Source organism: Hydra vulgaris, chromosome 12 (assembly GCF_038396675.1).
Source record: "Hydra vulgaris chromosome 12, alternate assembly HydraT2T_AEP".
In the NCBI taxonomy this organism is placed as follows: Eukaryota; Metazoa; Cnidaria; class Hydrozoa; order Anthoathecata; family Hydridae; genus Hydra; species Hydra vulgaris.
The window spans coordinates 65,007,501-65,026,094 of record NC_088931.1 but is presented as its reverse complement, the minus strand read 5'-3'; the positions used below and the strand labels follow the sequence as shown (position 1 = coordinate 65,026,094).

Genomic DNA, 18,594 nt, shown 5'->3' with positions numbered 1-18,594 from the left:
CAAACATAAAATTTTGGATTTTCCAGAAATTTGACATCTTTTATTCGCTGAAAGCTTAATAAGGTCTGGTTTTATGTTTTGGCTAGCTACCACTTTCATTATGGAAGACAAATGTTCATCAGTAAGCCTGGACCTCTCAAGGGTTTTATTTCGTTTCATGTGCGAAAAAAGTTGTTCACAAAGATAAGTACTGCCAAACATTGCACATATTTGACAAGCAAATTAAATCATCTTTGGAAATTGATGTGGCGGTAAAAATGAATAAAATTTGGGTACACCAACATCAGTAAACTGTTGTTTGAGAACAGAATCACACTGAAGTTCAATTAATTCCATTTGCAGATCTTCTTCCACTTTTTCAATATCAAAGTTGAATGGTGAGGTGAACAAAGCAAACTTTGGTTCACATTTTTTGAAATCTTGAAACCTTACTTCAAAATCTTGTTTTATATTGTTTATATTTTTTGAATAGCTGCTGAACATAAAATTTGGGTCTTGCAGCTTCATAGACTTGCACGTCTCAAAATGTACCAAATTTTCTTGTTCAATTTGGCGTTCCCAGAGTAAAAGCTTAGTTTGAAAAGCTCTGACATAATCAAACATTGTGGTTTCCAATTTGTTCTTTCCTTGCAAAATAATGTTCAGATCATTCAGGTGTTTTGTGATATCAACTAGAAAAGCTAAATCTTGAAGAAACTTGGTATATTTTATATCTGAAATATCTTGCCCTTTTGTTTCCAAAAATTGAAATATTTCAGTTTTCAGATGATTGAATGCTTTGAGTACTTTGTGACATGATAACCATCGAACTTCAGTGTAATATGGTAAATCCTCATATTCACTGTCATTTTCATTCAACAATGAAGCAAACTGACGATGATTTAGTCCTCTTGCTCTTATAAAGTTGACAACAGACGCTATTCTTTTAATCACATAATCCAGATCAATTGTTTTTCCGCATAATACTTCTTGGTGAATGATACAATGAAAATTGTTTATCTTTTTGCCAATTTTCTCATTTAATTTACCAACAAGATCTTTCTTTAAACCAATCATAGCGGGTGCTCCATCAGTAACTATAGACACAAGTTTAGTAATTGGAAGTTCATACTTGTCCAGAGTTTTTTCAATCTCCAAAAAAATGTCTGCACCTGTTGTTGTAACATGCATTGGAATCAACTCTAGAAGTTCTTCTGTAATTTCATATTTGAAATTGTAACCTCTGATAAAAACAGACAACTGAGCAACATCTTTGACATCTGCACTTTCATCAACAGCAACTGAAAAGGCCTCAATATCCTTGCAGATTTTTGTTAACTGACTTCTCAAATCTGCTACTATGTCGTTAACACGCTCAGCAACTGTATTTCTTGAAAGGCTTATGTTGTTAAAATCTTTTATTTTTTCAGGGCAAAGAATCTTTGCAGTTTTAATTAGGCAGTTTTTGATAAATTCACCGTCAGTGAAAGGTCTGGAATGAAATGCAATTAAATGTGTCAGATTATAACTTGCTTTGACTACGAGTTCATTTGATTTGTTCACAAAATGAAAAATATTTTGTTGCTTTTTTAGTTTGGCTTTTAGTTCATTTAATTTGTCTATCCTTTTATCTTTTTGATAAATTTCAAACTTTTCCTGATGGGAATTATAGTGCCTTTTGACATTGAATTCTTTCGGCACACTAACTTTTTGTTGACAAATCAGACAAATAATACTTTCATTAATGCTTGTAAAAAAAGTATAGCACTTCCCATTTTGATTGAAAAATTTTTTTTTCATCTTCAATTTTACGTTTTTTGCTTGCACTTGGTTTTGAATGAGACATTTTAATTTTAGTGACAATAACCAAAAAACAAAAATAGCTCAATGGTGAGCAACAACAAAACAAGATAACAACTAATCTATTAGGCCGGGTGAATAAAAAAAAGCAATCGCTTTTCCTCAGCATTTTTCGAGTAATTGTTCAGCTTTACGTAAACAAAAGTTTGAAAGATTTATATTAAATCTTTATTCGCGTAAAGCTGAACAACTACTCCAAAAACGCTGAGTAAAAGCAATTGGTTTTTTATATTCACCCGCCTTATTTTCTCATATCGATTGTTAAAATTAAAATATATCGTCATAATTTTTTATGGTTTTAATTTCAGAGTTTCAATTTTAATAAAAAGTTAGAAAATTAATTTAGTATTCATGTCTTTTTTTAATAAAGGAGTTCAGAAAACTATTAGTGATTTTTTTATTGTTGTTTTTAATAAAACATTTTTGAAATGCATGTCTGCGGGCCGCCATATGTAATAAAATGATAAAAATGTTGGGGGCCGCCATAAAAGGTCTTGCGGGCCGCATGTGGCCCGCGGGCCGCCACTTTGACATGCCTGGCCTATATTATTAACTTTCCAATAATGTATATATTGTCAATTTTTCAAATATATATTAAAATAATTACTAAAAGCCTGCATTTTAAGATTTATAATCAAAAGTACATTAAAAATCTAACTTCAAGAAGCCACTACCATTGAGCCTTTCACATTTATAGTTTCATAAATTGGAAAATTCTTAGTGAGGTTTTAGAAAAAATTTATAGTGACTTAATATAAAATCAGCAAAACTCATGTTTTATTAAATTTTCTAATAAAATGGTAAAATGCTTTTCTTTTTTCAAATTTTTAAGTAAATGTCAGCATTAAAAAAAGGTCACTTTACTCAACATTTATTTTTCTGTCAATTTTATGCTAAATGTTTGCACGTTTGTCAATTTGTTGAACCCTGATTCTAAATTTTGTGTTGTTCTGATGCTGATTTAAAACAATCTTAAGTTGTCAATTTTTTGCCAACCTTAATTTTGCTATTGCTATTTTTTGCCAACCTTAGTCTTGCTATATTATCTGAGGGCTGATATTTATATATATATAATATTGCATACTTTGATAAGCAGTCTGGTGTCATACTGAAATAGGAGGCTGCCAGGGACTTCAGTACATAAAGTGACTGACTAAATAAGAAGAATATGCAGTATATTCTTCTTATTTAGTCAGTGCTGCTACATCAACTAAAGGTTTTAGTTTGGGTTTACAAAAAATTTTTTTCATTGTTCTTTGTTTTTTCTTTTTCTAAAAAAACCTGGATGAAATAAGTAAAAATAGTCAGCAAATGTATTGTGCCACCCCTGATTATTTTTTAAAATAAAAAAATAATTCTTAACCTATTCAATTTTTTGAACCAATCAAATATATAAAAAATGTTTCTGCTTATTTATGTTGCAAATACTAAAAAAGTTTCAAAATTTTTTTTTAGTTATTTTGGAAAGATTGAACTTCCCACTCTTGGAAAAATGAAGAAAGTTAATTTGTTAATAGTACTTGTGGTTTTTAATCTTGATAATGAGCCAAAGTAAAGTTTTCTCAACTCTATATTAAAAATTTTTCTGCATGATTTGTAAAATTTACATTAAATTTTTTTTGCATAATTTTCCTATATTATATCTGAAATATGAATCTTATACTGCGGTTTTCTTATATTATTTTACTTTTTATAAACATTTGATTTTTTTTGGCAACATATTTGTATGAAATTTTTTATTTTGCAGGGAAAAGTGTGGAAAAGGTTCTTTAGTGAATTTAGTTTCAGATGCAAAAAAGTATGGTTTAAATGTTCAATGCAAGGATAAGCCTAGGTATCTATTATTTACATGCTAAACATATGTTAGTACATAATATAATACATAATATACTGGTGTTGCCTTAATTTTTAAACTAATTTTTCACAAATTCAAAAAGATGGTATTTATTTATTTTTATACAAAGTTATAAAAAATTTATTTATTTTATATACAAAGATGGTATTTATTTATTTTTAATTGTCAATAAAATATATTTTATTCACTTTCAAACATTTCATGTATTTTACTTAATTTGTTTTATTTTCATTTATACTTATTTCTTTTTTGAATAAATATCATTTATATTTATTTTGTCTTTTTTAAAGCAAATTAACATACAAATGCACTACATAACAAAATTTAACTAAAATAAAATGTAAAACAAAACTAAAAAACAAAAACTGGTTTTTCATATTGATGACAAAATGAATTTTTTAAAAAAAGGAAAAATCCACTTACAAAAAATATTTATTTTTGATGGAAATAAATGTCTTTTAATAAAAGTTCTTCTGCTATTCCAAGATAAATTTTATCAAAATATATTTTGGCATTTTAAAAATCAAAACATGATTTTGGTATTTTAAAGATCAACTCACCAAAATAAGAGTTTTTGCTTGATATGGTCATTTGAATGTAGTTTATGATTTAGCATAATTTTTTTTTAAATCCCATTTCCCTAGAAGTGGGTCAACAACCATTTCTTTAGGGTGTTTTCTTCTTGTACTCCTATTACTGTTGCTTAGTTCAATTTTAAAAATATGCTAAATTACAAGATAAAATAAACGATAAAGAATACAAAAAAACATAATACTATTGATCTTTTAGTTTTGTCAAGATATTTTCCACTAGCGCATTTGATTTTTAAATATCAGAATTTAATCAAATATCATAATTTGATTAAATTCTGATATTTGATTGTCTCACAATTAGTCTGTGTCACCTGTTTACTAAATTCTGGTCAATATTATCTTTATGATTATTTTATTCTTATTGACTGATTATTTTCCTAATTCTGATCAAAATACTAATGATGAGATGATGATGATCGTCTTTATTGTAAACACCTACCATTGGTATGTGTTTGTATGTATGTACATGTACATATGGATATGTGTGTATATTATGTGATAGTATATGTGAAAATGTTAGTTTTTAGATTGTCATTTTTTATAAAGGTAAATTTAATTTTTTCCGCCCAACGTAGTTTTTGACATTTGATGTTGTAGTGGTAACAAACATTAAAACAACAAAACCATACTTTGTATGGTTTTGTTGTTTTTATAATTTATATATCAAGTTTAAGTACCAATTTTAGTGACTTTTTAATAAAGTTTTATTTAACAGCATTTATCACATTGGTCATGCAGTTGAGTATTTTGTGGTTTTCTATTGTAATATAATAATTTTATATTATCATTTATATTTCAGTCTGTTGTTATTTGTCATTTTTGTTGAACAAGTTTTATTTATATTTTATTCTATACATTTATCTTATTATAATATATATATATATATATATATATATATATATATATATATATATATATATATATATATATATATATATATATATATATGTATGTATGTAAATTATGTTAGTGTATTTTACAAATAGAGTGCTCAATGTTCTTAAGCAATAATAAATTAGTAAAAAGCACTTATCTAACTTTTATCTTCTACTTTAAGTTTTACCATTGCTGGATCATCAGGAAGAGTTACTAAATCTTAAAAAAGTTTTATTTATATTTTATTCTATACATTTATCTTATTATAGGCAGGGGCAGATTTTAGAATAGACCATTGTAAATTAAATTTTTTTTTTTTAAATTTTTAAAATTTTTTTGGAAAAAACGTTATGCCAACCACAAACAATCGTTTAAACACAAAAAATATTCAAAAGAGACTATGCTGTCAAAATATATTTGTCAAAATGTATGCTATGTTTGCAAGAAAAATTCGAAATAATTACTCATTTAAATCAAGAAAATTTATTAAATAAAAAATCTGAATTAATTTCTAAATGTAGGCACGAAAATATATACCTCTTAAAAAATTATAAAAATAAATGACCAAATTAAACTATTCCCATTCCAAAGAAAATTATTTAATAATTTCTGTAACTTCCCGTTAACAAAAAAAATGTAGTAATTAAAAATTTTTTTATAATAATTTATAACTTCCTGAAAAATATTTTTTTCTATAAATTGAATTTTTTTTGAGATTTAGTAAATCTTCCTGATGATCCAGCTATGGTGAAACTTAATGTAGAAGATTAAAGTCAGATAAGTGTTTTTTACTAATTTATATATATATATATATATATATATATATATATATATATATATATATATATATATATATATATATATATATATATATATATATATATATATATATATATATATATATATGTTTATGGGTCATTCCATGCCAAATTTTAAGATTTCAACATGGACCCCCTCAGATTTTGATGAAACTTAGTGGGTTTGTTAATATCAATGAGAAAAGCAGTTCCTGAAAATTTCAGCATAAAATCTTTTGTGGTTCATGAGGTATGGTCATTTGAAATTTCTGATTTTTCCAAAAATAAAAACTTCCATAGCAAAAACATGATTTGTTCATAATTTGAAGCTCTATATTTTAAAAACAAAATTTCAGAAAACCTTCTAGTTTTTTTTGTTGTATACAACTTTAGACTTACTTTAATAAAACTTTGACATTGAATTCTTGAATAACACATTTTTTCCATAATGGCTACCTAAAATAATGAAAAAATTGTTTGCAAGTATAAAAAGTTGGTTTTTGATGAGTCAATATACAAAACCTGCAGTTTAAGAAGTGAAAAGAAATATTTTTTTAGTTTCTATATATGGTAGGCTTTTAAATTTTTAGAAATTTACTGATAAGATACAATTCAGTAAAAAATTATAGACCTCTAAAAATGGGTGCGGCTAAAACTTAGGAAAATATGCCTCCACTTCAAACAACCGGTAACCTAGGATCAACACTGGTTTTAATAAGATTTTTTTTGTCTTCTAATTTAGTAGACTTTATTACAGTGATTTCAGAAAAAAAAATAGTGGGTACTCATGGGGAAGTTACAAAATCAGAACAATGAAAATTGCCCAAAATGGATTAAAAACGATAAAAATAAAGTTATTGTTGTACTTTAGTTTGTATAATATATATTGTAATACAAAGTATGTATGAATTTAAAATTATTTCATAATCAGTACTAGAAATAAGTCTTTAGTTAAGCCTGATTAAACTCAATTTTTAAATAGCCCTAGCTCTTTCCTGCCCCCTCCCCCACCCATTTACTTTTTAATAATCACATTTTTTCCCAGAACTTAGAACAAAATTGTAATTGAACACTTCTCCTTACATGATGCATCTGGTTTTATGTCTGATGTATAAAGTGCCTTTATGCCCAAACACACCATTAAACATACAAATATAAAAACTGAAATTTAGTTTTTAATGTTTTCATATAAAACTTATTAGTAGCCTATTAAGTAAAACTGAAATGAAAGACTTTTAGTCTAATTTACCTGATATTTAATATCACGACTATAAATTTTATAATAATTTTTCAATACATTCACGATTCCACCCTTCCTCATTAATTTGACTTATTTGATCATCATTTTCAAATTTAAATTACAACTTTTACCAGGTTATAAGAGTTAATTGACTTGTCAACATAGTGCACACGTTGATTATGAAATAAATAATATTATTATGTAATAAACAATCAATATAAACAATGAATCTTTTAAATGATTTTCGCAAAAAAACCATGTTTAAATCAAATAATTCAAATTTATAATAATTTTGCAAAGCTGTTATTTAATTATGTTACTTATGCTATTGTACGATGAAATAATTCAGTTTTTTCTTGAGCTGAAATTGATAAATGAAATAAAGATAATAATATAAAAGATAGATAAATAGATGAAATAATTTATCTAAATAGTTTTTTCTTGAGCTGATAGTTCATACCATTTACGAGTTGATTGACCTTTTAAAGATGAAATTTTGCACAAAACATGCATTATTGGAACACAGCAAATATCTTCTTTATGTGGCCAAGTGTTTAAGGAAATAGACTGCTTCGTGAACTTGATAAAAACATCTTGATTTTCTTAAGATATTTAGATATGTGGTCAAATATCTTCTTTATGTAACCAAGTGTTTAAGGAAATAGACTGCTTCATGAACCTGATATAAACATCTTGGTTTTCTTTAGATATTTCCACAATATTGCCTAAAAATCATTTAGCACTATAAAGACATGGTGTTTATAGTGCTGCATGATGATTCATGGTAATTCCAGGTGAAAAAGAAGCAAGTAGAACTATATGCTGCATTTTAGATACATTTATATTAGTATACATATTGTTAAATGACACCCATCTCACCTGTAAAGTTTATGCAATATTCACAATTGTGTCATTTGAAATGTATTGAAAATATATTTTGCCAACACCAATCATACATTTTCTCAGGTGAATTGATAGGATCTGTAAGTGATTGTAAACTGGCCTTAGCTACAAGTCTTTGGATAGAGCCCCCAACACCATGGCAAGCACTCTTTCCATTAGATGTAGCAAAAAAATGCCAATCTGCAAGTACTTTATGATCTAGCTCATGGTGACATAAGTTAGATATGTTTTTATGATTTTTTGTATTGTGAATCTGCACCATCACTAAAATAAATGCAATAATTAAAGTAAGGCAATAACTCTTTTGTTTTATTACTTCATAAATGAAACAATGAACTGAGTTTGTATTGTGTTGCAAATGATCTGAAATGTAACAAATACTTTTAAATTTTATGTAAAATATGATTACTTGGTAATGATTAAATATGATCACTTGGTAATTGATTTTTGTCTATATAATGGTGGTCTCTTAATTGGTACATTTGTTGACAAGCTTTTGCAATAAAATCATACATAGGAAAAGTGACTGGAACTATATCATGTTTTTGTTGGCTTTTTGCCACTGATTAAAGGTGATATCTTCGATTCCATGTCTATCAAACAAAGCAGTAAGATACTCTTTTAGTGTGTTGGTGTCGGGGCAAATGTCCAGCATGCAGTCTTGATTTGTTTAGTCACATACTACTAATGTCAAGAGGTCTTTATAGTCTGAAATATCTGGTATTTGTTACGCTAAAAGTTTTGCATTTTGGTGGTACTCACAAACAAATACTTAATGAAGACTTGAAGCACCTCTAATGGGAATAAACCACTTTGGTCTAAGTTTTTTTGCGAAAATCATTTAAAAGATTCATTGTTTATATTGATTGTTTATTACATAATAATATTATTTATTTCATAATCAACGTGTGCACTATGTTGACAAGTCAATTAACTCTTATAACCTGGTAAAAGTTGTAATTTAAATTTGAAAATGATGATCAAATAAGTCAAATTAATGAGGAAGGGTGGAATCGTGAATGTATTGAAAAATTATTATAAAATTTATAGTCGTGATATTAAATATCAGGTAAATTAGACTAAAAGTCTTTCATTTCAGTTTTACTTAATAGGCTACTAATAAGTTTTATATGAAAACATTAAAAACTAAATTTCAGTTTTTATATTTGTATGTTTAATGGTGTGTTTGGGCATAAAGGCACTTTATACATCAGACATAAAACCAGATGCATCATGTAAGGAGAAGTGTTCAATTACAATTTTGTTCTAAGTTCTGGGAAAAAATGTGATTATTAAAAAGTAAATGGGTGGGGGAGGGGGCAGGAAAGAGCTAGGGCTATTTAAAAATTGAGTTTAATCAGGCTTAACTAAAGACTTATTTCTAGTACTGATTATGAAATAATTTTAAATTCATACATACTTTGTATTACAATATATATTATACAAACTAAAGTACAACAATAACTTTATTTTTATCGTTTTTAATCCATTTTGGGCAATTTTCATTGTTCTGATTTTGTAACTTCCCCATGAGTACCCACTATTTTTTTTTCTGAAATCACTGTAATAAAGTCTACTAAATTAGAAGACAAAAAAAATCTTATTAAAACCAGTGTTGATCCTAGGTTACCGGTTGTTTGAAGTGGAGGCATATTTTCCTAAGTTTTAGCCGCACCCATTTTTAGAGGTCTATAATTTTTTACTGAATTGTATCTTATCAGTAAATTTCTAAAAATTTAAAAGCCTACCATATATAGAAACTAAAAAAATATTTCTTTTCACTTCTTAAACTGCAGGTTTTGTATATTGACTCATCAAAAACCAACTTTTTATACTTGCAAACAATTTTTTCATTATTTTAGGTAGCCATTATGGAAAAAATGTGTTATTCAAGAATTCAATGTCAAAGTTTTATTAAAGTAAGTCTAAAGTTGTATACAACAAAAAAAACTAGAAGGTTTTCTGAAATTTTGTTTTTAAAATATAGAGCTTCAAATTATGAACAAATCATGTTTTTGCTATGGAAGTTTTTATTTTTGGAAAAATCAGAAATTTCAAATGACCATACCTCATGAACCACAAAAGATTTTATGCTGAAATTTTCAGGAACTGCTTTTCTCATTGATATTAACAAACCCACTAAGTTTCATCAAAATCTGAGGGGGTCTATGTTGGACCTTGGTCTAGTTGGTATGGAATGACCCATATATATTTATTTTATTTAAATTTGTTATGTTATTTGGTATTAAATTAACATCTCTCACTATCCATATTATTTCTTCAAAAAATTAGTGCTTTACAAATTTGGGTGAAGTTAGGGTTTTGGCTGTTTGTAGTGAAGTCCTTTTTTACTGCAGTATGGAGTAGGCACAAATTGCAGGTAAAGCATAAATGTCGATGATGTTTATCTGACGGGATAAACTAGATATTGGTGGCGCTCTTTGAAATGCCGGTAATAATAAACGCGATTCTGAAGAGAAGTTTATTACCACCACTACATAAATAATGATTATGCAAAAGAAATAATGTTTTCTTTATCTTATATCTCCTATCATTTTATATTTATTCATTTTAAATAGTGATGTATCTATGCATATGTATATTTGTTTTAAAGTAAGTTAAACATTTGTATTTAATGAAGATTTATGTTTACTTATATATCCTGTTTTGTTTTAGGTATACTTTAACGATAAAATTACTGTTGGCTATGATTGTGTATAAGCTTTTTTTTCTTAAAACAAATCTGTGTTTATTCTGAACATCTGTTCATTTTTCTTTGTTTTTATTAGTTATCCTCCTTTATATAAAAAGTTTTTCAATAGACATGTTTCATATTTCTCTGTGGGCTTTCATTGCTCAGTCTAGTTCAAGCACTGCAGATTACCTGCATCAAATATAACAAAAATATTCTGATCAATATACTAATGATAAGATAATGATGAGATGAGATGATCATTTCAATGTTAATTGTGTTCAATGCTAGTGGTATTAACAAATAATTATCATTAATTGTATAATTATATAATTACCACTTATCATTGGTTACTCAACTAAATAACACTGATTATTATCATCAGTTAATCAATCAATGATCATCAGTGATTTAGTTAAATGATGTCAGTATAGTTTTTTGTTTAAATATTTTTCATTTGTTTATTTTATTTAAAACTTTGAGTATGTTATTATACTACTAAGTTTTTGTTTTTCTGCATGCAATTTTATTTTATCATTTTTATAGTGACACTCTGTTTTTATTGTGTGCAAAGTATCCACAAGCAAGGGAGTGTGTTAAGATGTCAAATGATGCTGGTAAACTAATGTAAGTAATGCAACTAGAAAGAAAAGTAATAAAGATTATTTAGAGGATACTTGTGTAGTCTTTCACAGGAAAACTTGTGCACGCAATTATATGACCACGCATAAAATCATTTGTTTTAACGATTTGACCACAGCTTGTGACAAATTTTCAAAATTTAAAAATGTGCTACAAAAACTTACTTAAACTTATCTAAAAAAAAACTTTAAAAAAAGAAAAAAAAACTTAACAAAAAAGGAAAATAAAAAAAAACTTAACTTAAGCAAAAACACACAAAAAAAAAACTCATCAAGCTAAAATGCTTAGTCTATTTAATTTGCGCATTATAAAACCACTTCGTTGTTTGTTTTAACATTTGTACTTTGTTTTTTGTTTTTTAATATGTTTAAAGATAAACATTTATCATAAAAAATACATAATTATACAAGTAAAAAAAAACAACAGTTTTTAATGCTTATTATAAAAATTCATTAGAAGTGTTTAGTTACTTCATTAAAAAGTGTTTCGATAATATAAAAGCATTTCAGATCAAACTTATTTAATTGTAACGGCTTTCTAAAGCATTAGTCTTTTTTTTTCAACGAAATTTTGTTTATCTTTTTAAATGTATTAACTTTAATTATTCTTATATTAACATTCAAAAGACATTCGTTGTCATAGAATGTCATCGTTTATAAAAACAAAACAATTTTTTATTTTTAATGTTTATTATAAAAAATGCACACTTAAACAATTTATATATTATAAATTAAAAAAATATATCATATATACCATTATCAGTAAATTGTTACTTTAAAAGTGTTTCGCTAATATAAAAATTTTGTCCAAAGTTTTGATGTAATTTATTTTACTTAAGGTATAATTCAAAATATTTTTCATTCAGCGCATTTTTAAAATGTTTTTTGAAATAGCCATGGTCAAATCGTCAAAGTAAAATGTAATTTGCCTGGTCATATAAAGACGCGCAATCGCACGTCTTGACTGCTTGTGTGTATTTATATTTATATATATATATATATATATATATATATATATATATATATATATATATATATATATATATATATATATATGTGTGTGTGTGTGTGTGTGTATATATACATATATATGTGTATATATACATATATATGTGTATATATACATATATATGTGTATATATACATATATATGTGTATATATACATATATATATATATATAATATATATATATATATATATATATATATATATATATATGTATACATATATATATATATATATATATATATATATATATATATATATATATATATATATATATATATATATATGTATATATGTATACATATATATATGTATACATGTATATATGTATATATATACAGATATATATATATTTGCGTTTTGATTGGATTAAAATATGAAACGCTTAGGGTTTACATTCTTAAATAAAAACATTAGCTTGTTTTAAAATATGCTTAGTGCGATTATCCTTAAAGGTTTTTTTAACTATAATTTACAATGCGATTAAACTCTATAAGCTTTCAACTTTATTATTTTAAATAATAATATTGCATTAAAAATATTTTAAATAATAAAATTAATAAAAGTTTTTAAAATGTAATACTATTCACGCCTAAAAACTTGATTTAAAAAGTAGGAGAAGAACAACAGAAAAAGTTGTTAACTTTTAAATGAATTAACGACCTTGCTGTGCAATAAATATGCTATGTGATAAATCTTTTTAGTCTATTTAAAAGAAGCATATAAATATATTTATTGAATGTTATAGTTATAATGGTTCTCTTACGAGTACCTGCAATAAAGATTACTCATGAAAGAAACTATAAGGAAATAAATTTGATTTCTTGTTCTTTGAATTCTTTATATAAGTTAGCAAACAAAGCATATTAATAAAAATTAGTGCCGAGTTGAGGTTGGCGTTAAAGCCGTCTACATAACATTAATGACTATATTGGTTAATTATTTATTAATATTTTTTCGAAAAACTTAAATTACTAGGGCAAGTTATTATATATATATATTTTTAAGTTTGTCTTCTTAAAAAAAAAGAATATATATATATATATATATATATATATATATATATATATATATATATATATATATAACCTTCTCAGGAGACCCGTGCAGTCTCATGCCTTATATGACCACGCATTAAAATTTTGTTTTGACAACTTAGCCACGGCTCCTTGCATGTTTTAAGTTAGCGTGTTTAAAAAATCTGCTGAATAAACAAATGCAAACTTAAGCTAAAGTTAAAAATAAACTAACTATAAACTGGAAAGGGAAATAAAAATTATTAAAAAAAAAATACAAAACTAAACTAAAATAATAAAAATCTTAACGAATAATGAAACAAAAAAAATATAACCAGAAAAAATAAAATAAAAAAGCATAAAGTTAATGTTTTTATTTTAATTTAAAAGAAACGACTTGGTATTTCTTTTAAATTAAATTGTCACAAAATGTTTTACTTCAAAGAATTTAGAAAGAATCAAAGTTTCAAAGTACAGTGCGTTGCCAAATTATTAGGGACTCTTTACTTTTTAAATGATTTTAAAGTTTAAGCTACTTTAATGAATAAATATGTATCTTTTAGTTATTTTTTTTAATTGCTTTTATTGTTAGAGGAGAGGAGAGCTTTATCTAGAATATAAAACGAAATAATTACTTCTTCATAACTATTTATTTTTTTATAAAAACTTTTAACATAACAAATAAGGTAATAATCTTAACATTTTGTAATCCAACCCTTTGTTACAATAATGTCTTTCAGGCGTCAGGGCATGCTTTCTATGCAGACTATCAATTGCTGCTTGTTAGTGATGATTTCTTTGGCAATTTCCCATTTTATTAACTCCCATAGATTTTCTATGGGGTTCATATAAGGTGAAATCCCCAGCCATGGCAAAACACTTACATTTCTTTCAGTTAGGAATGGTGTAACACTTCTAGCTTTATGTTCATGTATGACTTAAGTCATCCATGAACATATACTCTTCATTACCAGGGAATCATTCTTAGACCTGGAGCAGGAGCCTGTTTTCCAGTACTCGCTTGTACTGGTCCTGCCTCATGATCCCTTTCACAATGTAGAGGCAACCCATACCCTCTGCTAAGATTACAGATCATGCCATTATACTCACAGGATGTTTAACCTTTTCCAAAAGGCAGTCCTGGTAGGGTTTTTCTCCTGGGCATCGTCGAACAAATGAGCTTTTGTTCATCAAAATTTGAAATGTTGACTTGTCCAAGAAGCAGACTTGTAAAGCATTACAAAGGTATTTTAATTATAAACCTATAATGTTTTTGGTTTCTCACAGTATAATAAATTATAATTACTCTACTCCTATCTTCAATTGTCATATGCTGGTGTTTTTTCATAGCTTCAGTTAAACGTGGTATTTTGGTAACTAAAATACACAAAAAAAAAATTGTTTAAAAACAATTTGTTTGCTCGCAAAAATCATTTAAATTTTAAAATTACTTAAAAAGTAAAGTGTCCTTAATAATTAGGCAACCCACTGTATTTAATCCAAGCTAATTACCTAATTACTTCAAAACATATTTATTTAAAAATTTGAAACTTTGATATTTTTTAATGTACATAATGTTTACAAAGCAAATAAAACATTAAATAAAAAAATTATCCGTTAGTAGGAATTGAACCCACATCCAATATCAATATAACAGTTCCGTCTCATCATCTAAGCGCTACATCATTGTGAAGATATAAGAAAAAAATTGGCTTTAAACTGTTAAATGAAACGGTTAAGTTTAACTTAAAAAATTTGTTTTAACTTTTAATTGAGATGCTTCGAAATTAAAAACTATATTTAGTTTTATTCTTTTATTTTCTCTGTTTTATCCTTTATTTATTTTATCTTTTGTTAAGTTTGCTTTTCTTTTCAGTGTATAGTTTGTTTATTTTTAATTTTCTCTTTACATTAGTTTGGTTTTTTCAGCGCATTTATTAAAAACAAGCTAATTACCAATATATGCAAAAAAACAGTGGCCAAGTTGCCTAAAAATTTTTTTTTGCTTGCGTTGTCATATAAGCAAACAATGCTTGAAAATGGGGCACTTATACCTGGCACTTTAACATGTGCCAGGTATAAGTGCCCCATTTTCAACCAAACATTTAACATTAATCTGGTTAAAACTAAATACAAAGAAAAACAACTAAATATAAAGAATTAAAAATGAAGTCAATTTGTTTATTATTTAATTACAAAATGTTTTTGTATAAATTAAAGGAATCATTGTTTTTAACATTATACTCATTTGTATAAATTTATCTTTTGCTTCTGATCCACATAAAAATTTAGCAGCATTGATCACAATCTCTTACAGTTAGTGGTTTGGTTAACCACTAACTGTAAGAGGTGCATTAACAACTGATTGGTCTGTTGAGACGTTTAATATGATGTAAGTGGGGTTCTGTGATTTCAAAATGTTCCAGTTAATAAATTATTCATTTAATTGTAAATTCAAAAAGTCTGTATACTTAATTAGCGAGAGTTAACTACGTATTGTGGTTCATAGGTCCAGGTTTTATCGTGGCAAGATCTTTGGTTATGTTTCTTACTATTATGGTAAGAATAGTGTTGTACATATACTGCTGATCTTTACTAAAATTGAGATGTGCTTCTTTTAATAATATAGGTAATCTATTTCCATTAATAATAGGTTGAAATTTTACAAAAGTCAATTTTTCACATGTCAAAATGGTTTTACCAGTTAGTTCTGTAAAGAAACTTCTGTCTGATGTTGAACCATCAAGTTGTTTAAACAAATGCCGTAGGTTGTAATATATAACCCTCACCATTACCCTAATATATATATATATATATATATATAATATATATATATATATATATATATATATATATATATATATATATATATATATATATATATATATATATATATGTATATATATATATATATGTATATATATATATATATATATATATATATATATATATATATATATATATATATATATATATATATATATATATGTATATATATATATATGTATATATATATATATATATATATATATATATATGTATATATATATATATTAACTGTCTGAATCTAGTTTGCCTATATTACTCAGCCTTTTCTTTTGGATGCATGTTCATATTCCATTGTCATTCTCTTTTTGTTCCGCTTTTCTCTGTTTTTCAGCAGTTTATTATCTAAAGCAAGGTTTCTTTTCAATTCTTTAAATTTCTTAGTAACTTAAAATTGACTTTACTGTTGTGTTAATCTTTATTTTGATTAACTTAAAATTTGCCCTTTTGTTTATTATAATAGTGCATCAATAATTAACTGTTTTAAAATGAACAGTAGGAATGGATGCACTGTTCTATAATTCCAATATATCTTTTATGGTTTAATTAAAAACTATTGCATTCTGTGCATTTGGTTTTTCTTTGAGTTGTGCAAAGTATCATATTAATAATTTATTATAAATACTGATAATATTTTATAATTATAAAATTTTTTATATATTCAAATATATATTTATATAATAAATTTGATCATGAACTTTTTTGGACAGTGTAAATGCTTAGTTTGTAGAGCTAACTCTGTTTTTTTTGTTATTTTCTGTATTTTCTATTTTTTAACGGTTTTTTCTTGATTTAAAGAATAAGTATGACTGATGATTGCCGAAAGGCATGAAACTTTAAGTATCATCACAAAGTTTTTCAAATAATTTAACACTATAAATATTATATATATATCCCCTTACTGTGTGATTTTTTTTTTTTTGCAAAACTAAATTTTTTATGTGTATTTTATAACCCAAAAACAAAATTTGCTTTTGTTAAAATAAGATTTTGCTCTGAAATATGGTTTTTTATGATTTTAAAAATTGTATCATATGTGATACAGCATGCACATATGATACAGCATTATTAAAAAATTATAAAACTAAACTACGCTGGAAAGATTTATTTTCACAAAATAATTATACAAACTAAACATGCATGAATACAAAGAACTTTTAGGTGTGGAAAATTTTGAAACAATTCCTTTCTTTATTTAGCCAAAGTCCAACATTACATTTTTCACATTTTATATATATTAAAGCTGAGGAGCTTTAACATATATAAAATGTGAAAATGACAACGAGAACTCTCTACAATCGGCCAATGCCCAACAGCATCAGTTTGAACACAAATATGAGGCATATGATGTTTAGGGCCTCTTTTTGCTGGACCACTGGAATTTATTTCAGAAGGATGTCCACGCTTTCGTATCCAATCTTTTGCTTTAGATGAAAGTAAATCAGCTACAATAAGCTTAAATTTTACTAAAGGAACTTTGGCATTTTTTTAATTCCAAAGTATCCATGCATTAACAATAGTCATATCAATGAGGTGAAAAAATATACGATGATACCATTTTTTAGAAAGAATTTTGTTTCGATAATAACCCAACAGGGAGTCAAGTAAATCAACACCCCCATGTGTTTATTATAAATTTGCACAACATTTGGACACGTAACTAGAATTTTTTTTCTTTCTGATTTTGAAAATCTTTTTACTTCTGTTGTTGGTTGGCTACCAACAAAATTTGATAACAAAGTTACCATTTTATTATCAAACCAGAACACAACAGATAATGTTACACCCTTCAATTACAGTCAATTGTTCAACATAATACCCATGTTTTTGCTTTTTTAATTCTTTTTTTGTTGGTAAAGGGCATTTTTTCAATTGGTTTTGACGAACAGTTCCTACCATAAAAACACCTTGACTATGCATATAAATTTGTAATGGTATACTGTTAAACCAGTTATCAACATACAATTTGTAATTACAATTATGAGGAATAGTGCGTGCAAGTCTTATAACAACATTTCCACTAGCACCAATATCAGGTTCATTTTCAACACACACATTGTCAGACTTTCCAGTGAACAATTCAAAATTATAGTTAAACCCTGAAACACCACTAAGAACAAATACTTTATATCCCCATTTATGTGGCTTCTTTGGGTTATACTGTTTTAGTGAACTACGTCCTTTAAATGGAATAATTTGCTCATCCACTGCTAAGTTTTCTTCAATTGAAATGTTTTTAAGATGTTCAACAAGCTTTGTAATCAAGGGTCTTACTTTGTGTAATTTGTCTCCACAAGTTGCTTTGTTATT

At 26.0% G+C, this 18,594-nt stretch overlaps 2 protein-coding genes across 6 annotated transcripts in view; one reads left to right on the top strand and one right to left on the bottom strand.

Moving 5' to 3' along the window:
* The window catches only part of LOC101234797 (ADP-ribosyl cyclase/cyclic ADP-ribose hydrolase), a 43,797-nt gene that overhangs the window by 18,349 nt on the left and 6,854 nt on the right, over window positions 1-18,594 (top strand). The window contains exons 5-7 of the mRNA XM_065814118.1: window positions 3,295-3,390; window positions 3,587-3,673; window positions 11,342-11,422. Of these exons, the coding sequence (XP_065670190.1) occupies window positions 3,295-3,390; window positions 3,587-3,673; window positions 11,342-11,422 (264 nt within the window). The remainder of the gene's footprint in view (window positions 1-3,294; window positions 3,391-3,586; window positions 3,674-11,341; window positions 11,423-18,594) is intronic.
* LOC136088928 (piggyBac transposable element-derived protein 2-like) overlaps window positions 14,699-18,594 on the bottom strand; it is a 17,918-nt gene continuing 14,022 nt past the window's right edge. For 2 of the 5 annotated variants that reach the window (XM_065814119.1, XM_065814120.1), the window contains exon 2: window positions 17,375-18,594. This exon is cut by the window's right edge and continues 639 nt beyond it. In XM_065814119.1, coding sequence (XP_065670191.1) covers window positions 18,040-18,594 — 555 coding nt within the window. In that variant the 3' untranslated portion in view covers window positions 17,375-18,039. Of the gene's footprint in view, window positions 14,836-17,374 lie in introns of those variants that run through there. The other 3 variants (XR_010642647.1, XR_010642646.1, XR_010642648.1) reach the window with 3 other exon arrangements.